This window comes from Thamnophis elegans, chromosome 12, assembly GCF_009769535.1.
Source record: "Thamnophis elegans isolate rThaEle1 chromosome 12, rThaEle1.pri, whole genome shotgun sequence".
NCBI classification, from domain to species: Eukaryota; Metazoa; Chordata; class Lepidosauria; order Squamata; family Colubridae; genus Thamnophis; species Thamnophis elegans.
Window position 1 is genome coordinate 16,729,210 of NC_045552.1, and position 26,727 is coordinate 16,755,936.

The following is a 26,727-nucleotide window of genomic DNA, read 5'->3' on the forward strand; positions in this document are numbered from 1 at the left end:
TGCCAAGGACAGCTCTTAACTCATGTGTTGTATTTTAATAAGAGGTCTAATTTTATTCATTCATTTAGTGAAATGATCATCTCCAAGTTCACAGTCGGAACTTTATTTTAATTATATTTGCTGCAGCCCCAAATTATAATATTCATCATTCTTCCCAATGCCATGGAAAAAACACTGAAGTTCTAGAATTCATCCTATTGATTACTGGTTATAAAGGGGTCATTCAGTGAAGACATACTGGGAATATAATCACTCTGAAGCAATAGCACAACCACCTGTAATCAGATCACAATTCTACAGTAATAACTGTTAAATGCAAAAACTCAATGAAGTATGCTAATCTTAGTCAAATGAAGTATATTCACTTTCTCCTTCATAAATATTCTAAAATTGTATTGTAAAAAAATGGATGGATCAACAGGTAATGTGGGTTTATAACTTACATTTTCTAATCATCAAAAGCCTACGTCACAAACATTTCTTTCTTGTGCAAAAACTCCGCAAGGTGTTTTGAAGTCATTGATGAATGTCAATAAGGACTTCTGTCTAATCAAATAAGACCAGTGTTTCTCAATCTTGGGAATTCTGGGAGTTGAAGTCCACCCCTCTTAAAAGTTCCTATAGTTGAGAAACACTGAACAATAAGTCAATTATCCCATATTGACAAGTTCTGCCAATTTCTCTAACCATTCCTCCATATACTCCATTGGGTAATACCCAATCTTTCCCTCATTGAGCATACAGTAATCTCACTGCATAGATTGAAATAATATTCCTAACTGTTCACCCATCAGTCTTAAAAAGAAAAGCTCTGGCTTTAATGCAGACAGTAGATCCCATCGTTCTTTATGCATGTTTAAAATTCTGGGGAAATGCAACTGTTGTTTTGTCTATTTCTTCCACTGTTAACTATAATCTTCATTTGAGTTATATATTCCCAAAGGGTAACAGTTTTCCGTAACAACAAAGCCAGAAGGCAGTCAAGGAGTGCCATAAATACCACCAAATTAAAGTTTTTTTGAAATAAATAAATCCCCCCCTTGCTAGCAGAAATGCATATATTCCTATGCCAATGTCCTGCATCCACAAGGCGCTCAATAATAACTCAATACATTTGATGGCATTATATTAGTGTATTCTGCATTGCACCAAGCACCACGTGACAAGTAGAAGAGGAAGATGGCTGATGTCACGATGCCAAGAACAACCCATGATGGCTCTGATGTAGCACAGTGATCCACTAGATCCTGGAAGAGTAAAAAAGGGCTTCTTCCTGGTATTTCAACTATTGCATTAATACAATAGTAGTCACCCCAGGCTAGGAGCAAACTCTCTGGTGGTAAAAAATGTCACAATTGAAAACTGAAGATCACAAGGCCATGAAATGCTATCTGTACATCTTTCCTAACAGATTTATATAGATTGGTACAAACATTGGAGGCCATGTGTTTCTTCAAATTATACATACATACATACATACATACATACATACATACATACATACATACATACATACATATTCCAATTAGAAAAAAGAATAAAAGCTACCTAGTTCCAGCTATGGTAGAAGATCCCAAGCTGCAGGCTTTTTCATGCTATTATAGCAGCAAAAAAGTAGACCAAGTGTCTATTTTTGCTCTTTCATTAAGGAAGTCTGCCCAGGCTTTATCTTTTGCTCTCAAGCTGGCATATTTTCTGATTAAAAACAACGGGTTATTCCTCTTTTGTAAGTTTAAACTCCGTATCACAAAACATCTGCTTAATTTGGGCACAAGCCGTATTTCTTTGGACACAACGCATCCGCTATGCAAAGACTTTCACTATCCAGGAACCATGTGGGAGATACACAGCACATTTGCATATGGAGAAAAATAGTGGGGGACCTGGCAGAAGTTGTAAATGGGGTCGGCTAACTCTCATTTTCAACCCATAGCTTGGATAAGTTGCCGGGGATGAATGTCAAGTGAACACCCAGGGAACAGGAGGGTGGAGGGAGTGTCAAAACACACATCATAGCATCCCTGTGGAAAACCCTGTGACTTGTGTATTTGCATCATGAAGTCACACTATATATTTTGTCATTTTTTTTCTTTCATCATAATCAGATACTGAGGGGTGAACAAGAGCCAGAGTTACAGTTGATAAGCTTAAAGACTCTAATGCTGCAGATGTTGTTGTTTTTTTAAGACTATGCTCTACTTCAGCAGGAACAAGTGTACGGTGGAAGTAGCAGCAAATTCTTGGGAGGAAATAAAAGGAACTGAACCTCCCTAGAACACCCTTTGAATGGTGTAGGAGTAGGAATAGAGAGAAAAATTGCAGACCACAGGAACCAGAAGCACCACTCAGGTCACCCTGGGGAGACAGATAAACCTCCAAGTGCTTCAAGGATCCTCTAAAAAGATGCAAATGACCAGCTGTCTGCAAGGAGTATAAATCCTTCCATTCCCCACTGCCTTGTCAGAGCTGAATAAGCTTCTTGGATGAGAAGCGAAACGTCTTCCAAAGAAAAAATAAGGAAGTCCAATGGCCTCCTGAAAAAGCACCTTTGGGAAAACCATGACCTGGATAACTGAGAATCTCTACAGACCCCCCCCCCCCCCATTCACACAACCCAGGGACTCACAGGTTGTACACCCACAGCTGTCTGTTTCATGCATACTGTAATAATGTATTATATGCACAATGAAATTCACATTTGATGTAATCATTTGCACGGCACATACTATAACTGGAACCCACACACGGAAGAGAATGCTGGATAAAGCCCTTGCCTGGGAAATATTTAATTTAACTGAATTCCACATTTCCTCACACCTTCCCAAGAGCACCAGACTGTCTTGCAATATGTTTGCTAAAGTCAAAACTATGTGCACTCAGGGCTCAAGTATGGGGAAGGTCACCCCACCTACCTGAAAAGAAAAACAACCTGCTACAGAAAGATAATGGCTATTTCCAATATTGTAACCTGTGTTGGCCACATCAACAAATACCAACATATACTTCTATTTGCAATAAGGGCAAATATACATTCTGTCTCTGGTGAATGCATATGATCTCTAAGAAACTAAGGTGCAAAACAGGTGTGTTGATTTCATTCAGTAACACCAGGTGAGCTCAGTGGAACAGACAATACATACGTATAAGTTATGTTGCACCCTAAATACTGTACTAACCATCTCACCGGGCTTCTTCGGATACCTACAGTACATTGATGGTTTATCTATTGCTAAAGAATAGTTTTGTTTTGTTTTAATTTCAACTATCAGTGCTTTGGTTTAAGTCTTCCAAACATTGGGAACACAAGATAATAGGATCTGTAAGCTATTATCTAATCTGCTCCTTTGCAAAGAAGGAAATTGCTAAATACATTTAGCAATTAAAATTAGCAGGGAGTGCACAGACACACAAAATTAGAAATCGCCGTCTTAAAAATGGGAAGGCACAGTGGAGATTTAAAATGCGACTCATAATAGAGGCCACAAGACAAGCTGCCAATATAATTTAACTCTTAAAGCTCCTTTCCCAAATCAAAGGCTGTCTCTACTGAAGTCACACCCTATTTTGTGCAATATACCTTGTACACAGAGTCAGGCTAAGAAATGTTTCTTAACTCGAGTCTGGAGTACTGTGAAAAAAAAAATATTAATGGCAGGTACATTAAAAACCTCAACTGTCAGCATCTTTAAGTCAGCTCCTGGTTGACTAGCAGGCAACACCACGTCAATCTAGATAGCCTTATAGATATTTTCTGGATGTCTCCCTAGAAAAATCAATTGAGCCCACAGTTAAATAGGAGAGGAAGATTGGGGGGTGCGGAGATTCCTTGTACAATTCTGATGTTAACTCTTTAAAATGCAAAACCTACCCAGTCCTGAACATCGACTCCTCTGTCACCAAGGCTGCCCCCAATTGAGGCACCACAAGATATCTCCCCTGCATCTGCCCTCAATTCTTTGACTCTCTGCTTTGCCCAAAAATTCATCAGAACCCAAGAGATGTACAGTTATGGGGTTTTGTAGGGACAGCAGCAATGACCCCAATTGTGGCATTAATAGTGCCTAAAAACCCATGGGATGGGACTGGAAGGACACTATTTGGAAACCTCAACCTGAAATTGTTCTTCCTTCCTTCTTCAATAATAATTCCATTTTAATTCTAAAGCGTAAGATCGTGGAGGGGCTGGCTTTTTTTTTTTTTAAATGGAAGCAAGTGGCTATAAATCCATGTTTTGATTTTTTTTTTAAAAAAAAAATATCTCCTGCTATAGGATGACTAAGTAAATTGCTTCGGGATGGTAGATGATTAGAATAATGAATCTTTTAATAACGAAGTATCATTTGTACAGAGGAGAAAAGGCAAATCAGCACATCATCCCTGTCTGAGGCATTTAACTCCAAGCAAGATCGGTGATACGTGTTTTCTGCTGACCCAAGTTTTACTTTTTTTAAAAAAAAATTTTACCACTCTGGCAGCAACAAGCAAAAGATCAAAAAACTTGGTTCTTAAAGTACAGCAGGTACAAGTTACAGAGCAATAGGTGTTCCAAAGGAGGGAGTCTCTCTCTCTCTCCCTCCCTCCCTCCTTCCCTCTCTGTCTCTGTCTCTCTCTGTCTCTCTTTTAAAGCAAGGATTACGAAAACAATCTCTCTCCTCAAAGCCCTTCCAACTTACACAACCCTAGCCATCTCTTTTTCAAGGTGCTTCGACTTCGCCTGCGATCCTTGGCTGTCGCTTTCAGCTGCAACCAGACCCCTCCATTACTCACCCAAGGGAGCTGGATATACCGGTCTGGAGTAGCGCGCCTGTCCCATTCTTCTATTCTTCAAGGTAGGCTCGGAGAGAAAGGGAGCAAGACAAGCCGATCTGCGGAACAGACATCAGCCCCTGAAAGTTGACAAGACTCTGCAGGGTGGAGAAACTTCACCGTGTCCCTCCAATCATGCCGAGATCATCCCCCAAGTCGAATGCCCCCCCCCCCAAAAGTCATAAAAATGTCCAGGATGATGGGTCGAAGCTCTGCCACGGGTATGTCCTGTATCCCTGGTTCAGGGCACGGTGTAATTCTCATAAATACGCTCCCATGCCAGCTCCCTCCAAAGGAGGAACAAATGCCTGTCATTCCACAGTGCGTATTCTGCTTAGGGGTGGATCTCATGAAGGAGGAGGAGGAGAAGGAGGAGGAGGCTTCGGAGCTACAGAAGCCAAATAATCAACATCCCCTGGGCTCTTTAAAGGCAGGAGTTAAAAGGCTGGAAGGAGGACGAACAAGCAGATGGGTTTGGAAGACTTCAAACAGCCAAAACAGCTTATAAACAAGCTACTACTAATTGTCATTCTCCTGCTTTGAAGGGAGAAATCTGAGCACCCTGGTTTTCTTGAGGTTGGGGGTGGTGGTGGTGGAAAGACGGAAACCATCTGAAATGGATTAGCTACCCCTGAAATTCCAACTTCTTCCATATCACGAAAGGAAAAGGAATGATTAAAAAGGAGAGGAAGAGGGAGGAGGGGAACAGAGAAAGGATTCTCATTCTCTGGTGCCAACTGGAATGACAGAACCGAGAATTAGGTGGTCTTTGGATCGATCAACACAGAGTCCAAGGGGATATTGGTGGATACAGGATGCAGTTATTCATATCATCATTACCATTTTTCAACCCAGAAATGAGGAATCCAAGAGGTAATGTATTCTGAGTATCCAAGCCGCATTAATTGGATTTTAAAAAAAATCTTCTGTCCATGGAGATTCTCAGTCATCCAGGTCATGGTTGTCCCGAAGGTGCTTTTCTTCGGAAAACTGATGATGCTTCTTGGATGAGAAGCGAAATGTCTTCAAGGAAAAACATAAAAAGCACCTTTGGGACTTCATTATCTTCTATTTCTAAATCAACTTCTCTATTGTTGGATTATTCCCATCATTGCCAGATAACACGATCAAGCTAAGAATTAGAGCCAGGATTTGAAATGCTATCTTTTTTGTAAACCATGTATTAAATTGTCCCTAATTTTCCTTATTTGTATTGCTGCATATAGGACAAAAAACTAAATTTACTAATCCTATAAACATTAAGTAGGGAAGAGATTCAAACTAAACCTATTTGTATCTTCAGAACTCCCCTTATCATCAAATTAAAATTTCCCATCTATAATGCATACAATTGTGAAACAGTCCTGTTCCAGAACAAACCATTAACAGTTTCTTTTTCCGGAAAGTTTTAGAGCCCTATAAATATACATTATGGCTTTATATAGAAATTATATATGATCACAACTTCTATATTAACAGAAATGGGAAAATACTCTGTATCAAAGGAAAACTAAATTTGGGTAAATGTTAAGTATTTGGCTATTAGGAAGAACAGCACTATTTCTTGGATTACTTCTGCAATCAAATACATGTCATCAAATACGGAATTTGCTTTTTAATTCCCCATGTGTTAGATTACCTCAAAATAGCATAGCAATAAAACTGTGCAAGTTAAGAAGAGATGTTATGCTTAAAGCATTTCTAGAACTGTTATTTTGTCCATGAGCTGGACCAATAATTTATTTCCTGCTATTTTGAAGCACTGTTGGAAACCATGAGATGTCATTGCAGATATTTTTTTTATTAAAGTGATCTTTATGAGCTACCCAGACTCCTGTGAACAAAGGAAGAAATTCATGAACTTCAAAACTTAGGTCTAAATGACAAGTTTTCAAATCTCATCTAAGAAGAAATGCAAAGTCGTACATTCTCAGACCCAAAAGATTAGGTCCACACATGAAGGTTCAATTATCTGATTTACAGGTACTCATACCTGTGCACAGGAATACTATCAACTAATGCACACCTGCTTGGAGTTAGATATGGGTCAACGGAATTCAAGAGGGGGGACTTAGTTCACTTTTGGCTATGTAGGTATTCTAGACCGATGCCTCTTTTCACTCTTCCCCATGTTCCACCACTCCTCCTACATATGTTCAGTTATATTAAAGGTGAAGGTAAAGCTTCTCCTCGCACATATGTACTAGTCATTCCCGACTCTAGGGGGCAGTGCTCATCTCCGTTTCAAAGCCAAAGAGCCAGCGCTGTCCAAAGACGTCTTCATGGTCATGTGGCCGGAAGAATAAACGTCAAAGGCGCATGGAACGCTGCTATGTTCCCACCAAAGGTGGTTCCTATTTTTCCACTTGCATTTTTACATGCTTTCGAACTGTTAGGTTGGCAGAAGCAGGGACAAGTAACAGGCGCTCACTCTATTATGCGGTGCTAGGGATTCAAACCGCTGAACTGCCGACATTTCTGATCGACAAGCTCAACAACATCTTAGCCACTGAGCCACCACCTCCCCTTTTATATATTATATTACACAAATATATATTACATATATATTACACTTCCACAAAACTTGTAAATGTGCAACAGACACATGTGACATGTGAGCATCGATGTAACCTAGTTTTATAATGAAACATCTGCAGGAAAACAACCATTCTCAGAGAGCACCAAAGACCCCACTTGCTCATTTCATTCAAAAAGTTCCCCTTAAAGCCCAAGTTGTTTGTTCTGACCCACTGATAAAGCCTTTAAATACACAATCATTCAAAAGGACACAAAGTCCAGGACTGGCAAAACTGCAGGATCTCAGGAGGGAGATAAGAGAATTCCCTGGCTTGAGAAGGAAGTGTCGGGGAGAAGGCATCTCCTCAGCCAAAGCCAAGATGGATGAGGGAGATTAGCAAGTAGGTGTGTCTGGTAGATAGCCTTTTCCAAACAAATTCCATCCAGTGATGGATTCAATTCAGAGAAATTCCAATCAGCATGATCTGAGCTACCTATGCAATTTTTGAGAGCTGCCGTTCAACAGACTCTGGGGGCACCAAGATCAAAAATACCGATGCTGCATAATGCTGATGATTCTGTTCTACAGAGGAGCACCTCCATAATTGTCTGGTTTGGCTCTGCAACCCAACAAGACAGACACAGACTTCAGAGGATAGTTAGGACTGCAGAAAAAACAATGGCTACCAACCCACCTTCCATTGAGGACCTGTACATTGCACGAGTCAAAAAGAGGGCTGTGAAAATATCTACAGACCCCTCACATCCTGGACATAAATTGTTTCAACTTCTGCCCTCAAAACGACGCTATAGGGCACTCCACATCAAAACAACTAGACACAAAGATAGTCCCCCCCCCCCCGAATGCCATCACTCTGCTAAACAAATAATTCCCACAATACTGTATTAATATTCTCCTTCTCTTCCGTCCTAGTACCTATCTCTTCCCACTTATGACTATAACCACGTTGCTTGTATCTTTCAATTTTATATTGTTTTATTTGTTTCCTAGTGTAATTTGAATTGCTTATTAGTAACCTATGACTATCACTAAGTGTTGTATCTTATGATTCTTGATGAATGTATTCTATTTTATTTTTCTTTATGTACACTGAGAGCATATGCACTTCCTTGTATGTTCAATCACACTTGGCCAATAAAGAATTCTATTGAATTCTATTGTTACTTGCTTGCTTCTCACCCAGAAGATTCCTCAGTGCAGGCTTTACACCACATTCTGTTTCCTAATAAAAAGCACTTTTAAGTAGAAAACATTACTGGAATCCAAAGGCTGCACATAACAACATTGTGTGTCCCTCAGACTATGCATCTTCTGCAGATAAGACAGGGGCACATTCCCTGAATGCAACAAATACCCCAAAATCACACATCTGGCTTCTCTGGATATTCCTAATTGAAGTGGGGGGAGGACTCTGGTTATTATTTACGTGCACGTTATGTATAGATTCTTAAAGCCTTGTTATTCACACCTGGTCAGCAAAAGTCCATTAAAGGTTACCAGAGATAACAACTTAACTATTTTAACTTTGATCAAATAAGTCAACTTTATATTCCTTCCTTGTAGTTTGAATAATCTTGGTCTTTTAATCCCTTCAAATAATGTCTTAGGGCTTTGGTTTCTTTTTCATTATTTTTCTTTGCCGCTTTGCACAAAATTCTGCTCTCAAAATTCTCCAAAGTTTTAACAGGTCTCTTTTATAACTCCAACACAGGAAAGTTATCCAGGTTGCTTTTTTTGCGTTGTTATTTGTATATTTCTTTTACTTATTAAGTCATCAGCTGGTTTTGTTTGTATATCCAGTGTGGCATCTTTTGCCATATCATCCTTGTAGCTTGTCATTTTTAAATCCATTTTGAAATCAGCCTCAGTTGTATGTGGTAAAACTTGTTCCACTTCCATAGTATCTTTTAAACACTTCATCTATAATGGCAGACAATCTTAAAATTAACTTCTGGGCCCTTTGTTCACAAATATTATTTAATATAATGACAAAGTATTTTGCTCCATTCTGTATTAGTATATCAAATTTAAGTGTTCTTCTCTTTTAATTGCAATGTTTAGTTCCTTATAGTGTCCAACCTTCAAATTACCATCCTATCACCTTTTTTTTAATTCAAAAGTATAGTGTTTCCTACTTTTTTTAAGGATTTCCTTCATTTTATTTCAAATCCATCTGGGCCATTAGCCCATTTGTAATTTTCCAAAATCAGTCTTTTTGTTGTTTATTCCAAAAAATGATTGCTTTTAAGCCCTTAAACTTGTATTGTATTAAACTTGTATTAAACTCTCTCCCTCTCTCCCTCTCTCCCTCTCTCTCTCTCTCTCTCTCCCTCCCTCCCTCCCTCTCTCTCTCCAGTCCAACTACTTGTGTCACACAAAGTTCATTGGACCCTGATCAGGAAGACCTGGATTCCACACTAAGACGTAGAGATTTCTAGAGTGGCCTTGTGATTTTCTGCATTCCATTCTGATATGTGAAGAAGCAACAATGGTTTCCTTAAAATGACAAATGAGAGATCAAAAAAACATTGTTACGTGCCCTTGGGGAAAGGTTGCGTGGCACCTTAAAAAAATCAGTTCCGTATAAGTGAAACTTCCTTTAGGCATAATGGAGCTAAAAAGTGAGAACGTTGTTGCTGAATTCCATATAAGCTGTCCCTGAACATGTCACAGGAATTTAAGAAAATGCTTTATACAAAGTTAGTCCATCGGTCAGGGAGTTGGCATCGATGGGCAGTAGAATGAACAGCAGAGACATTGCCAGTCCTATTTAAATGTTTTGAAAACTGAATCTTGAGTTTTCTGCCTGCAAACCATGTCTACCAATCCTTATACGACCACCACTGGTGGCATTTTAGAGTCTGATTTAGTTAATTGCTCTCCCTCTCCCTTTTGTGGGGGAAAAAAACTCTATTAAAAATTTCTTACCAAAACTGCATTTTCTAACCATCTAACTGCATTTAGAAACTTTCATATTGAAAAAAAAATCAAAGAGCATTCCACCCCCACTTTGGAGTCCGAAACAAGGAGCAGCATCAAAAATTTGAAATTAGAGATTTAGAAAACTATTTTCTCATTAAATTTGACATAAGGCACATTTTTTCAATACATTGAGGATGAAAATGGCATCAAAAATTCCTAACAAGGTGAAGATCCATCAGCCCTCTGAAAGTTCCAGGTCCAGAAATCTGGCTTGAATAGCTGCATAGGTAAAGGTTCCCCTCACACTATGTGCTAATCATTCCTGACTTTAGGGGGCGGTGCTCATCTCAGTTTCAAAGCTGAAGAGCCAGCACTGTCCGAAGATGTCTCCATGGTCATGTGACTGGCATGACTAAATACTGAAGGCGCACGGAACGCTGTTACCTTCCCACCAACGCGATCCCTATTTTTCTACCTGCATTTTTACATGCTTTCGAACTGCTTGGTTGGCAGAAGCTGGGACAAGTAACGGGAACTCACTCCGTTATGCGGAGCTAGGGATTCAAACCACTGAACTGCCAACCTTTCTGATTGACAAGCTCAGCGTCTTAGCCATTGAGCCACCGTGTTCCTTAATAGCATAACATAATATATTAATAGCAGCATAAGCCTTGCTTAAAACCATTCACACCAAGCCAATGAATTCAAATGCAAATACTCAAATGTGTTAACATTCAGCTTCCTTAGCCCAATAAATACATTTTAAAATCCATTCCGCACTGAGGTAAATCGGATTCACTTCAGGTTCACTCAAACAATTTTTTTTCTCTCTTCAAATCCCGATTTACTTCACCAGTCAACACAAAGGAACACTTCTCAACCTGATAAAAGATAAATATTTATTCTTTGGAGGCAAAGGAGGGCCAGTCTGCATACAGTCTTACATCCACTTTCTTTACTTCATTGCAGGCAAATTATAAATACATACTTTGATTGCACACATGTGAGCCTCAAAATGTCAAGAAGACCAATATGAAATACTCCAAGCATAATAACCCTGTCGCTGGTTGGCAAGCAAATATCTTAAATTACCTGTATGGCAGAAAATGCAAACAAATCCAACTTTGAGAAAAGCCCAAATACTAGAAGGGTTTTGAAATAATGTAAGATCAAAACACAGAAAATGTCATTTGGGAACAAGAATTCAGTCCCCAGGAAAAGCTGGGCTGCTCTCTTAGACCATTCAAACAACATAGCTCTGTAGATGCATGGAGATGCAACTAATAAAAGGTACAGATTTATAGTGTTTTGCAAGGTGAGTTCAAACTAGAACTGCCATTTTTGAAATGGCTTTCTGCAAGGCATCTAATGTAGACCTAAAATTCTTTAAAATCAGTTAACTGTCAGTTATCAAATAAAGCAAAAAAACCGCTTGTACCCATGTTAGGTTGAATGTAGGAAAAGCGTCTAGGTGTCCCATTTTAGAAAGTATTTAGAAATACTTTCTAAACAGACAGGAAGAAAGGACCAGTCTCATTATGCATTGAATTAATATGTGGCACCATGGTTAATATGAAAAAAGGGTTATTAGATGGAGAAAGAAAGCATTTCTGCAAGGAAAAGGAAAAGAGAAGGATTACAAAGTCATCTTTTTTTTAATTGTTCACTGTAATCCATCAATGCATCTGTACTAGGTACAGATTGCTTCAGATACTCCAAATATGGCAGCTCTATTCCAATTTAACTGGGACACGGTGGCTCAGTGGTTAAGATGCTGAGCTTGTCAATCAGAAAGATCGGCAGTTTGGCAGTTCGAATCCCTAGCGCCACGTAACGGAGTGAGCTCCCATTACTTGTCCCAGCTTCTGCCAACCTAGCAGTTCGAAAGCATGTAAAAAAAATGCAAGTAACAAAATAGGAACCACCTTTGGTGGGAAGGTTCCATGCGCCTTCAGCATTTAGTCATGCCAGCCACATGACCACGGAGACATCTTCGGACAACGCTAGCTCTTCAGCTTTGAAACAGAGATGAGCACCCCCCCTAGAGTCAGGAATGACTAGCACTTATGTAGAGGGGAACCTTTACCTTTAATTCCAATTTAATTCATTAGTTCTCTCATAAGGAAGAGATTCACATCTTGAGAATCCTACAAGGTATGTTTGCTCTTTTCCTCTGTTTTAAATGTAAATATTTAAGTTGTTTTTTTTCATATTTAAATGAAATGGGTCTAATTTTACTTTGGAATTGGGAGAGAAATGACTTGTTAAACTGCAAAGCAAACTTTGCATTTATACGGTCAATAGCTGATTTCTTGAGAAGATTTTGGCCACCACCAACCACTAATTTACCAAGCATTTTCAAAGAACAACTGATTATATTTTTTTCACACCGAAGAGGAAAATGAAGGGATTAAAAGGCTTTTTTAGATTTCGTTATGGATTTTAAAGGTACTGTATATACTTCACACTCGTTCACTTAGGTGTTTTTCCAAGGGTTCCCACATAGCATGAATCTAAACATAATTACAGGGTTGTCCTCATTGTGTATTGCATCAATATACCTTCTGAAACAATTTATGAATAAATATTTGCCCAAAGACAGGAGCGCTCAGAAGAAATCCTTCCAGTTTAACAACCTCTCCAATTCAGGTTACTACAAGTCCCCAGTATATCTGCCAAAGAAAATGATGAAGATTATTAGATTTTGCCATCTCAAGCCTGATCTTGTAATCTTATTTATGTTGTGAATCATCCTCCCTCCCCCCAACTCCTCCCAATTCTCCAACTTCCACTCTTTACAAATCTAGTACTATAGGCTGATCCCATCACAGCTTTCTCTTTAATGATATGCCCTCCTCACACCTGTGACAAGGTGGGCTTCAATCCATCGTTTAGATTGAAAACCAGCAGGGCTGGAAGGTCTAACATAAAACAGCAACCCTTAAAGGCTTCCCCCATTATGCCGGTGAACCCAAAAATGTCGTCAGCTGCAGATAAAACATGGAGCTGTTCCCTTCCTTGTCTCTCGATGCCTATTGCTGCCAACCGATCCAGACAAAATAATTGCCAAAGATGATTATGGAATGCCTGCCAAAATAATTATTGAGATCCAGTAATCTTAATCTGCCTACGCTCATGGCTGATTAATATACTACGCTATTGTTCTTCCTACGCAGGGATGGAATTTCCAAAGGTGCTTTGCTTAGTGTTTGAGATGTACACAGGTATTCTCACCTTTCTGCTTATAAAGCCCTTCAGATAACTACAGAGAAGTATCACATTTTTCATATTTTTCACCCCAAAAAGAGGCTGAAAATCTGGGAGCGTCTTATACACTGAATGCAGCATTTTTGGCCTACCGAAACCCTGCCCCCTTTGCAAAAATGGCCGTGTATAGCCTTTAAGAGGCTTCCAGAGAGCTCCTGGGGGCTGGGGAGGGAAAAATGAGCAAGAAACGGGCTGTTTTTGTATGAGCACTCTACCAGCCTCCCAAAGCCTCTGCATGCCCTTTTTCTTTCTTTGCAAAAATGCCCTGTTTTTGCGAAAAACGGGCCATTTTTGCTCATTTTTGCCCCTCCAGCCCCCAAGACTACAAGCCTCCCAAAGCTCTGAATGCCCCCCCTTTTTTGCAAAAAAAACTAGGTGTGCAGAGTATTTGGGAGGCCTGCAGAGAGCAAAAACTTTTTTTTAAAAAAATTACCTCTTCAAAATCATGGTGTGTCTTATACTCCAGTGCATCTTATAGTCCGAAAAATATGGTATATAATTTGATTTAAAACCAGGATGGGGTGGCACCTAGGGTTTGGAGCTATAGATTTCCCTCCTCAATTCAGATATTGATTAAAAGATAGACATTCTAAGGGAAAGATTGTGTTCATGTGGGAGGGGCACAGTCCCGAGATATAGCACATATGTTGTCCATGAAAGACACTATGTGCAAACCTTCCCTTTTCCAGTTGAAGAATCAGATGGCGAGGAAGCTGCTCTGGGAAAGCAGACAGGGACCAGTAAGATTACTTATTAGTAATGGAAAACAGGTATGAAGGACCAGTTGCCTTGAAGATGTTGAACTGCACACATCCTCCAAAACCTCAGCCAGTAGGACCAGTGCTGGAGTTGTGACTCAGTACGGGTAGTCCTCACTTAACGATTGGTCGCTTAGCAACTGCTCTAAGTTCTGATGGAACCTGAAAAAGGTACTTGGGAGACGATTTTGAAGTTCTGATGGGTACCTAGAACTCCCTGACATTAATGGGATCTCATCTGGAGCATTAATGCAACTAGCTCACCTTTACAGTCATTGGTGATCAAATGATTATGATTTTCAATGGTTTTTTTGCCAGGTTTAGGAGTTTACTTCCAATTTCTAATAAAAATGGATTTGCTTAAAGACCCGCAAGTTTGCTTAATGACCAGCCTGCAAAAAAGGTCTTTCAATCAGTTGTGGCTATGTAGTTACCCACTTAATGACTGCAAAGACTTATGATGTTAGTTCCAGGCTCAATCAGGGATGGGCTGCTGGGGGTTTGCAGGGGTTCAGGAGAACCTATAGCAAAGATTTTATGAAGTTCAGAGAACCCCCCAAATTCCACTCTTGGCTGGCCCTGCCCCACCCATCAGTGGTGGGATTCAGCCAGTTTGCACCTATTCAGGAGAACCAGTTGTTGGAAGAAACTTCCTTTTGTTTTTTTCCACTTTACAGGGCTAATCCTGTAAGGAAGTCAGGAAGGAAACATTCTGGTGTTGTTTCTAGCCTAATCTTTATTGCCCTGCTTACAGAAACTGCCTTTCTGGTTAACCCTTATTACATTGTAACAGCTAAGGTGAAACACCCATCGACATGAGTAACGTTGAGTTGGCCATGCCCACAGGGTCACATGATCACTGAGCCCCACCTACCCAGCTGGTCATTAGGGCAGGGAACCAGTTGTTAAATTATTTGAATCCCACCACTGACATCCACCCCGCTCCTCGCAGGAGTCTCCATGCTGCCTGCTTTGGATGCAGGTAAGTGCAGGACGCACATGGGGGCTCAGGGAGGGTGAAAAACGGGTTTACTGGAAGTTTGGGAAGGCCGGAAACAGGCCCATTTCTGGCCTCCAGGGGGCCTCGGGAGCCTAGGTAGGCTGTTTTCGCCCTCCCAGAGGCTCAAGGAAAACCTCCGGAGCCCAAGTGCAGGAGGATGACTAGGCCACACCCACCCAGCAACCGGGCAGAGAACCCCTTGCTAAAAAAATTTGAAGCCCACCCCTGGGCTCAATTATGATTGTGATGAACTGCAACGTCTGAATAGCAACACAGAACGGTGACAGTGTGTAGAATGAATAAAATCTTAGAAAATTAAACAGGTTTAAAATAATCCCCCACCCACCTCCACCCCACAGAGTGTTTTGAAAAAGGATCTTTGAGAAATACCAGTTAACACATTCCCAGCAAATGATTTGTTTTTGTTTTCCATCCAGCAGCCTTCAAGCGGGTCACATGGAAAAGAAGAAGAAAAGACTATTATAAAGCAGTTAAATAGCATGGAAGTAACCACTGTGGGAAAACCACCCAATTTGGGCATATAAAAAAAAAAAATAGCAGAGTACTGAGATATAAAAGCTCCTTGATCAAAATTTCCCCCGGATTGTGGAATCCTTAGTGTTCTCTGAGATTGGCTGTTTTCTTGCAGGTGTTTTGTTACCCATCCAGACATCTTTAGTGCTCCTTTATATTTCAAAAAAATGCTGAATAGTACCCAGTTGCTGTGCTTTACAGAGCAGAGAAGGCAACCAATATTTTCTGACCAGGTAAGATCTTGAAAGCTACAGTGGCTCTTCTCACCCAGCATCCTCCATTCTTCCCATTGTGATCCAACGTGGCTTCTGGGGTGCAGGGAATTTTGCGATCTCTGCAACATCCCCCAAAGTAGAACCTGTGGCAAATTTTCCTCCAAACTTCTGAAAGCACTACTCTCAGTTCAGAACAAAATGGAACAACTGGGATAGGGAAGAGGATGGGGTTAGGATATAGAGAATGCAATGCAATGGAAGGGAAGGGAATGGAATAGTTGGAAGAGATCTTGGAGGTCTTCTAATCCAACCCCCTGCTCAAACAGGAGACCCTACACCAGCGTTGGCGAAGTTTTTCAGCATTGAGTGGCAAAACAGGAGTTAACGTGCATACATATGCCAGAAACCGGAAGAGCAGCCGCCCGGTGCACAATCTTCCTGGCACACACATGTGCACTAGGTGGCTGATCTTCCAGTTCCCGGTGCGTGCATGTGCACCGGCCACCTGGTCTTCCAGTTTCTGCGTACATGTGTGCACAAAGACAAGCATGCATGCACTGGAAATCAGAAGAGCAGCCACCCAGTGCACATTCATGCGCCGGAAATATTGCACACTAGGCAGCAGCTCTTACGGTTTCCAATGCTCCCATGCACGTGAAGGCCAGCTGCACTGAACTGGGAAGAGCAATAGGCGACAGCTGACGTGCCTGGAGAGATGGCTTTATATGCCACTTCCAGCACCGCGTGCCCTAAGTTCCCCATCACGGCCCTGCACCATTTCAGTCTCTTCTTAAAAGCCTCCAGTGTTGGAGCACCCACAAATTGTAGGCGCGAGAAGCAAAGCAGATTAATAAACCATCCGTATAAAACGAAAGCGTGTGTGCACTAACGCTGGAACCCCCTGAAGAAATCCGAGGCCTCACCCAAATTAATGAGGATCTGCATCTCTCAAACATGATGGAAATGTCGAGGAGGCCGGAGCTCTATACCCTGAGGATCCACCCCTTCTGACAATAAAATAACAGCTGCTCACAACATCAAGACCAGTCCTCAGAACAAAAGGAAAACTGGCCCCAAGTGATAACAACTGTGAGTGAAACAGGTAAACACATCACTGCTGGACTTGCATTCTTATGAAGGGAAGAGCTGATGAAGAGGTTATCCTCCAACAGATACAAGTTTCCATCCTTCTTGACTCCTTTTTTTTTCCTCTCTAAGTATCATACCTTCCGTTTCGCTTTTTTTTTTTAAGTGGCATTCACACGCCTGGGCTTCAAAGTTTGGGGGAGCGAGTCTCCCTTCTGGCTGTTTAGATTTTGTTTTAAGCAATCAACTTGCCGACTGAAGTAGAGAAGCAATTAATGCCGGAGCACTTAAGGTAGGTCTATTTTTTTTAATTAAAAGACAAGATGGATGCAAGGGAGTTGAATTAAGAGACATTGTAATGCCACGTCCACAAATTCTCTTGCCATCTGTTATGCTTAAGAGATAAGACAAACAGAAGAAAAGTGTGAAAAGCCACAGAGGTCACATCTCCAACCTTTATGAAACCGATGAAGGCTCATCTGTTGCAAAAGGATCTTTGTGGGACGTGCCATATTTTTCAGAGTATAAGACGGACCTTTCCGCCCCCCCAAAAAAGAGCGTGAAAATTTGGGGGTGTCTTATACACTGAATGTAGCCCCACCCACCCACTGTCCTCCACCCTTTGGCTTCTGCAAACAGGGAAAATGGGGCCTGCAGAGGCTGCAATAGGCTATAGCAGTGTTTCCCAAACTTGGCAACTTTAAGACTTGTGGACTTCAACTCCCAGAATTCTCCAGCTAGCTCTTCTGGCTGGAGAACTCTGGGAGTTGAAGTCCACAAGTCTTAAAGTTGCCAAGTTTGGGAACCACTGGACTATAGCAAATCCCTGCAGCGTGAAACAGCTGATGTTCAGGAGGCTCCCTTAAACTGAAAGTGAAACTTGCTGTTTGCTCCACAAGGCAAATTGCTGGGAGGCAGAAGCATTTTTTTTCTTGTGCTAATCAGGCTGTTTGCTGTTTGCTGCAAGAAGGTATATCAATAACTATAAATGCCTATAAAATGTTCAAATTATTAGACATTTTAAAGATTGCTTTATTATTGTTCTAGATGGCTTAACCAAATGAAGAAGCTTTTTAAAATAAATGCTTGATCTGAAGCATTTTGTATCTTCATTTAAATAGCAGAGAATAACGTATACTTCCAGAAAGCCACATCAATTTTAACAGCATCTGTACAAGTATAGTCTGAAATGTAACTCTACAAACAGTGTATATTGTCTCTACTGTTTGCTGGGAGGCCCCAAGTGAAGCAGAAACAGATTCCCCCCCCCCTTGTTTTCCTCCCCAAAAGCTATACTTCGGAGTGTCTTATACTCCGGAGCATCTTATACTCAGAAAAATATGGTAGTTGAATCAAGAACTGAACGTGACCAATCCAATTTCACCTCCGTTATGGATCTCATTAGCTTATTAAGGATCAGCCACCCTCTTGCTCAACAATTTCCCTCCCCATCGAGAGAGAAGAATACAAGGTGTTGCCGTACCATTTTAGGCAGTTGTCCATATAGTCTAAGTTGACTACGCTCCAAATCCTCAGGCCAATTTTTTTTCCCACGCCTACCACCTTATCACGGAGGATGCCTGTGGCTGGATCTAGTGTCTGTTTTTAATCACTGTTTCTACAACAGTCAGATAATAAACGGGAAAAGCTTTAGGCTCTGTGGAGCGCCTAAAGACTATCGCAGTGTTACTTTCGAAGTACAGGCATCCATTCTGATTTGCAACCCTGCCATTTTTCAGGCAGATAGCAATAATTTCATCGGTTTTACAGGTCCCAGAAGAAGGAACCTAGTAGAAAAGTCTTCCTAGTTTGACAATCTAACCCAGGTGTCCAAACTTGGGAACTTTAAGACTTGTGGACTGGGGAATTCTGGGAGTTGAAGTCCACAAGTCTTAAAGTTCCCAAGTTTGGACACCCCTGATCTAACCCAAAGGTCGGCAACCTGAAACACTCAAAGAGCCACAAAGGTCCTAACCGGAAGCTCTCCATTCAATTTTGGAGCCAACCAGAAGTCAGGTTTCTGCACCATAGAGTCTCTTCCCAGCACGGCATCCTTTCTCCTCTACCTGTCCTAAACTAAAGCCCTATCAATTGTGGAGCTGACAGGAAAACCCACCCCTTGCCATAGAGTCTCCTCCTGGCGTGTCCTATTCCCCCCCCCCCAACCAGAAGCTCCTCTTAAAATTGTGGTGCTGACTGGTGACAGGGAGCCGCAGCAGGGGGATGAAAGGGCCACATGCGGCTCCAGAGCCGCAAGTTGCTGACCCCTGATCTAACCCAAAATGGTTTCTTTTCACATAAGACATAGAGACTCCACCATCACTAGAGGTGTTCAACCATTTGTCTTCAATAGAATAAGGATTCCTACCATGGGCAAGGATTGGACTATAAGACCTCTGAAGTCTCTTCTATGATGGTAGAAATATACCTCTGGCATTACACAGTACCTGTGATTAATACTGACTCTGCCACTTTGCTCTGAATTTCCCTTCTTAGCTGGATTTCTTACCCAATTTCTCAAGTCATGACTCCTAAGGAATACTCAGCCACATGCTTTCCTTTGAAACTTCTCAGCTAAAAGTTTTAAAATGAGTAATCTCTAAAATGAGATAGAATTTTCCCATAGTACTCTATTGCATCAGAATTGAAGGAGGAAATAGGAGAGGTCAATGGGGTGTGAATTCATCCAAATGTTTTGGATTATGCCAGTATCTTCAATGGCCAAGTAAGAAGGGAACAAAATACAGTATATGGTTTAATTTGCTGATTTAATATGCTAGAGTTCAGGGTGGGTTGCTGCTGGCATTACTGCCAGTTCGGCATGCGACTAAAAAGGTCTGCTCATGCGCAAAACATTTAAAGGGGGGGATTACATTTCTGCAATGAAAATTGTTCTGCACATGCGTAGAACCGAAAATCAAGATGACGGCCCCATAAGAGAACCAGTTAGGGGGCGTGGCAGGCCTGGGTTGCTACCGTTTCCAGTGACTCAGGACGCCAAATTAGTACCAGTTCAGCCGAACTGGTCCAAACTGGAAGGCACCCACTTCTGCTGCAGTTGTGCTAACATTGGTAAAGTAGCTGTGGTGATAGCTATATCGTACGAGGTATGCTTCTTGGGCTATATACATCTTTCCACCGGATTTTTCATAGACAACGGATGGAGTTTCCCCATACTTAATGACTGACTTGATGTCTCTTCTAGAGTATCTTCTCACCAGTCTTCTGAATTGGCCAATGCAAAAATCTAACTTGGATAACTTAATTGGAGTAGTGACTCAGCAATCATATTTCCAAGTGTTCATTCTTTGCATACCAAGAGGCTGTTCTTGACTATTTAATTAGGGAAAAGGTTAGCATGTGTATATGACAACCCGCTGGTCCTGGCAGTTTTCTAAATGCTTGTTCAGCAAGGCTTCCAAGAGGAACATGGAGACTCTATACAGAAGATTTATTCAAGTCTCCGGAGGTACCACTACCTGCAACTTTTAAAATTCCCATTTAGGTAATGGAAGGCCCCACACTCATTCTTATTTTGCACTGATTGGCATGACTCAGAGGAAGCTAAATAGCAATGAGCCATTTTTTATTTATTTGATTCTAGCCTATAACTTGGCGTTGCCTGGGTATTTATTTATAGAGAGAAAATGTCTGGACCAAACATAATTTCTAATGTTGGATTTTCCACTTACCAGAGAGAGCCCCCTAGTGGAGTACTGTGAAGCCGTTACCAGGGCAACTCCACTGCACTGTACAGTAGAAGCCAGTACAGCAGTAGGGCACAACAGGCTGCATCCTAACAGAACACACACCCCGGGGGATGTTAGGGGTGTCTTACCCCCACAGTATTTGTTTCCGGAGAGTAAGTCATCTGTGTACCAAGTTTGATTGAAATTGCTTGAGGCATTCCAGAGTTATGCTGGAACACACACACACACACACATACACAGCCAGATAGATAGATAGATGGATGGATGGATGGATGGATGGATGGATGGATGGATGGATGGATGGATGGATGGATGGATACATAGATGGATGGATCCTGCCTTTATGACTTTATATGTAATTTAAGGTGGCAAACATACATAGTATTTCTTACTCCTCCTAGTTAGTGATTGGCCCAGAGTCAACCAGCTGATTTTCATTCCTAAGGCAGAACTAGAACTCCTGGTTTCTCACCAGCATCTTAAGGACTACACCAAGTTGGCTCCTTAAATTAGCCATGCATTTAAAAAATTTTAAAAAATCAAGAATAAGTGGGTCTGCCTGCAACTGTAAATCCTAAACACTTAATAAAAACACACAAGGACTTTTTTGTTTTGTCCTGTGACAACAATTCTTGGAGCACGTCTGAATGAGAAGCCCCCTCGTGAATTAGTTTTTATGTGGGAATCTAATTTACCACACAATGTGTTTTAAAAAAAGGCACAAAATGCGCTGGTACAACTGGAATAGCATATCAGCCAAAAATAGTTTGGGATTTGATGGAAATAGTTCCCCACGCAACACCATTCGAAGCTGCTGAAATGAATTGTTCACTCCCACTTGTCCTAAATCTTCTGGCTACTCCATGCAGAATTCCATCTATTTATTCAAATCAGCATCTACACCCATCAATCCAATTAAGATACTCTGCCTTTCAAAAAAGTAATGATTTATCACGCATGCCCTTTACAACTGGTTAAAATTATCAAAGAAGGAAGATTGCCCAGAAAAATTGTCATTCAAATTTACTAATGTTTTTAGTACTAGTACATTTACTTGCAACCAGAATCCATTAAAGCAGATTCCATTAAAAAGTGCAACAATTTCACCAGAAGTATATCCTAAATTTTTGTTTGTTGGTTTCCTGCAGCTTTTTATGCCCCCCCTAATTCAGAATTGCTATACAGAATGTTACTGACTTCTTTGAAAGTTAAAGAAGGATGTTATTGGTACAATAAATTACAAGAACAACATCTCTAAAATAACACTAAAAGCACGGAGGTGCAAAACATGAATTCAAATAACAGAATTAAAAAAGGTTTGTCCCCAAAGTGCTATTTCGAAAAGCAACTGGACTGCCTTGAAAACATTTCGCTTCTCAACCAAGAAGCTTCTTCAGTTCTGATTGAATGGTGATTGATCATTCAGTCAGAATTGAAGAAGCTCTTTGGAGGAGAAGCCAAAGTTTTTCAAGGGGGGGGGGGAGAAACCTGAGAAGAAAGTGGAGTTGCCTTTTGGAAAAACACCTTTGAGACAAAATATTAAGTCACGTATGCCCTCTAGTGCCTTGAGAGCATAACAGCACAATAACACAATGCAATAGCAGAGTAACACTGGATAAACCAGCCATGCGTAACAGGACAAACTTGGAACACTGATGTGAAAACCAACTTGTGGCTTGTCAAAATGGCGTGTACATGAAATGGTTTAGTATGAAATGTAGCAGTTGATGGCATATCTTAGGGGGACAGCACCTAGCATCAGCACAATCCCCCTGATCAGGGGTGGGTTTCAAACATTTTAGCAAGGGGTTCTCTGCAGGGTTGCTGGGTGGGCGTGGCCTAGTCAGCTTCCTGCACCACAGCATTGTGTTTGTTTTTTTGACGAGCCGATTGACAGATGATGGAAGCAGTTAGCTTCCTCCCATAATTGGGGCTTACCAGGGGTTGTGACACTATATATATATATATATATATGCACGCACGCACGCATACACACATACATACATACATACATACATACATATATTTCAATTGTGCTGATAAATAAATAAAGTTGTAACACAAATGTAACAAGGCAACATAAAAAAAATGGCTTTCTGCCTGGATGGCTCCCAGAGTGAGCCGTTAGACAGAAAAGGGAAGCAGTATGCTCCCTCCCATATTTGGGCATACCAGGTGTTGTGACACAATACATACATACATACAGATACAGATACAGATACAGATACAGATACAGATACAGATACAGATACATATCTTTATTTGAGTGGCCCTTTTCCAAACGTCCAATTCCAAAGCTGCAGAGATTTGAGCACTGATTGTTAAATCCTCAAGGCAGGATAAATTTCGTGTTATTTCATTGCCACACTCTAAAGAAGTGTTTAAACATAACCCATGATGACAATTCTACTGTCACTGTTGCTTAGAGTGCACAGAGCTCACGGCTGCAGAAGGGCTTGCCGAAAAAGCCTCCAGAGGAAAGAGGATATTATCAACCACCAGAACGTTCAATTAAAAGAACAATCACCAGCAAATAGCAGCTCTGTTGTATCAACGAAAGACACTGCAGTCTACAGACTCAGAATAGGCAAGAAGCCACGGGAGGCGTCAGCCAGTTCATTAGAGCTTTGGAGACCAACTGCTGTGGTGTCCCAAGGTGGCCTTTTCAAAACACCCCCTGCCATTATGGTGATTTGGATCATGCCCACAGAGCAGCACCTCCTGACTCCCAACCCCCTAGATCCATGATGGCTAACCTATGGCACGGTGCCAGTGGGGGCACGCAGAGCCCTCTCGGTGGCCACATCGCCAGCTGTTCTGGTCTCCGGCACACATGTGCGCCAGCCAGCTGGTCGTTACGGCTGCTGGAGTCTGAAACAGCCTGAAAACAGCTGAAAAAACAGCAAAAAGCAGCCCAAAACAGGCCCTTTTGGGGCCATTTTCAGGTCATTTTGGGGGCAAATTTAAGTCTGAAAAACAGCCTGAAAATGCCCCCCAAAATGCCCAAAAAACAGACATGTGTGCACTGGCCAACTGGTCTTTGGGTTTCTGGTGCTCTGGCACACACACATGTGCACATGCACACAATGCATTTTGGTTTGGGCACTCGGTGCTGAAAAGGTTCCCTAGATCAGTGTTTCTCAACCTTGGCCACTTGAAGATGTCTGGACTTCAACTCCCAGAATTCCCCAGCCAGCATTCGCTGGCTGGGGAATTCTGGGAGTTGAAGTCCGGACATCTTCAAGTTGCCAAGGTTGAGAAACACTGCCCTAGATGGCAGCCTCAGTGGGGAGAGCAAAACACCCACACTGTGAATTTGTGACTGCAACATCTGATTAACAAGGCAAGTCACAACCTTGCTTAGCAATCACCCTGTTTAGTGAATGTTCAAAATTAAGACAGCTGTTCTGACCCGGCTCCCCAAACACGACAAACCCTCTGAAGTGAACTCAAAAAAATCCTTTATTAGAAGCACCGGCGGCCCCAGAAAAAGTTTCTCTCTCACCACAGGCAAGTGTGCCCAGCCGGAAGATGAATATTGTCTGCCACATCTATTCATCTCCGCCCTCTGCCTTTTATCACCAGAGCTAGGATGAGACTTCGTTAGCAGCAGTGGCTCTTCCATCCCAAGGACTGGCCCATCCATTTCCACTGTTCTCCTCTCCTCTGCCTTCTGCGCATCTGCGCAAAAGGCACTAGACTCAGCTGTTCCTCCTCTTCCTCATCAGCCACCTCCAAACCTGGGGGCTGTTAACTCTCCATCTAAGAGCTGATGGACAGCCCAGGCTTTGCCTCTGCCTCTGTCTCTCTCTCTTTCTCTGACAGCTCAATTCCCTCTTCCCCCTCGAAGCTCCCAGGTTGCCTTGATGCTGACCGGGACTCCCACGCCTCCTCCTCCTCCTCTGATTCGGCTGCTGGAGGTGCCGGCAGCTGACAGGCCACAATAACAGCTCTGAAACAGTAACTATGATCAGCCCTAGCACTTAGAATTATCATAGTGTCCTGTGGTCATGTGACCAACAGGTGGGACTTGTATCTAGGATTTGTAGAAGTTTTTGAAATTGTATATTGCATATTTTTTAAAAAACAAAGGAGAAAAGGGACTTTTTCGGAACCATGGCACAAAATCTGAAAGCATTAAAGCAAGGGTCTCAAACTTGATTTCATTGAGGGCCGCATCAGGGTTGTGTTTGACCTTGGGGGGGGGGAGTGACCAGGAGGCATGGCTAGGTCAACATCATTGATGTCGGGGGCGCCTGTAGTGGCCCAAGGGCTCTGCCAGCAAAAACGGGCTTCCAAGCTCTGTCTTTGGCTGTGATGGCCTCCTGCAATCCTCTGCCAGCGAAAATGGAGTTTGGGAGGGCCACACACAGCCTACCAATGGTATCTTCCCTCCTGAGCTCAGTTTTTGCTGGCAGAGATACTGTGGGCCGGTCCTTCGAGGTTGCCAGGCCCCGCCCCCCAGGCCAGATCTAAGCACCCTGCGGGCTGAATCCAGCCCCCCAGGGCCTTGAGTTTGACACCCCTGATCTAAAGCAATATATAGCATCTCATTTTCTCTGGACAACCATTACTAATATAGATTTGTGTATAGGGTCAGGCATTTGATTGATTGATTAGACTTATATACCGCTTCATAGGGCTTTCAGCCCTCTCTAAGTGGTTTACAAAGTTTTTAGCAAATTGAGTCAGCAACTTGCCCCCACAGTCCGGGTCCTCATTTCACCCACCTCGGAAGGATGGAAGGCTGAGTCAAACTTGAGCCGGTGAGATTTGAACCGCTGAACTGCAGATCACAGTCAGCTAAAGTGGCCTGCAGTACTCCACCCTAACCACTGCGCCACCTCGGCTCCTATTTGATTCATAGCATTTGATCAAACTTACCAAATAATCAGATATATCTAAAACTTAAGCTTTCCTGGCACAAATAAACTTAACGATCAGCTTCATTCTTCTGCCAATTAGGAAAAAAAAAGTTAACTACTTTTGTGTAATGATACCTGGTAAATTTATAATTGCAATATGTTAATAGCTAAGGTTTTGTACAGAGACCTTTGTGTCTGCACATAAAGCATTGGACATTTGTTTTTCTGGATCAGTTACAAAGTATAAAAAGCAAAAGTAAACAGCGTTATAAAATTAAGGCAACAGCAACATTCTTGCAAAGAATTAATGTTTCAAAGCTACATGGGCAACAATCCAATTCTTCAGTCACCAACAACAACACACCTCGATGGAACTATCAAATTGTAATGAAAATGCCTAGGCTAGTCAAAATATAACCCTGCCATTTGCACAGCACAATAAAGATTCTCAAAGCTGAGCCAAAAAGCCCCCAATTCAAACATTAGGTGATCAATGATCAGAAACAATGACTCTCAACTCAGCACCTACCAATGGTATCTTCCATTTCCTGTGACATCTTGAGAGCAGCCGAGCCAGTCCTGCAAAAGAAAAAGAAAAACCAATTAGGAAAAAAATGTCCAATTACAGTACGTTGAACATAAACTTGGGGAACTTCCAAAACTGGACATTTTGCAAAGAGGGGGGGGAAAAAACTGTAGTCACACATCATAAAGTTGCCAAGGTTGAGAAGCCCTGGGCTAGATGATTCTTCTTCCAACTCCACGATCCCGTGAAGTGCGGCACAGTGGCGCAGTGGTTAGAGTGCAGTACTGCAGGCTACTTCTGCTGCCTGCCAGCTGCCTGCAATTTGGCAGTTTGAATCCCACTAGGCTCAAGGTTGATTCAGCCTTCGTCCTTCCGAGGTGGGTAAAACGAGGACCCAGAATGTTTGTGGCAATGGGCTGACCCTTAGAGAGGGCTGTCAAAGCACTGTGAAGTGGTATATATGTGTAAGTGCTACTGTATATTGGTTTGGTCCATGTGG

General features: G+C 41.8%; 1 protein-coding gene and 1 long non-coding RNA gene across 4 annotated transcripts in view; both read right to left on the bottom strand.

The window, feature by feature from the left end:
* Window positions 1-26,727, bottom strand: part of PHACTR4 (phosphatase and actin regulator 4) — a 92,464-nt gene that overhangs the window by 38,883 nt on the left and 26,854 nt on the right. Inside the window, exon 2 of one of the 3 annotated variants that reach the window (XM_032227472.1) lies at window positions 26,232-26,281. In XM_032227472.1, coding sequence (XP_032083363.1) covers window positions 26,232-26,259 — 28 coding nt within the window. In that variant the 5' untranslated portion in view covers window positions 26,260-26,281. Of the gene's footprint in view, window positions 1-4,767; window positions 5,090-26,231; window positions 26,282-26,727 lie in introns of those variants that run through there. The other 2 variants (XM_032227473.1, XM_032227471.1) reach the window with 2 other exon arrangements.
* On the bottom strand, window positions 11,048-15,778 carry LOC116515432. The gene is made up of 3 exons (XR_004256251.1): window positions 15,683-15,778; window positions 12,829-12,939; window positions 11,048-11,148 (listed from the first exon to the last, which is right to left on the bottom strand). It is a non-coding gene; the product is annotated as an uncharacterized LOC116515432 (long non-coding RNA).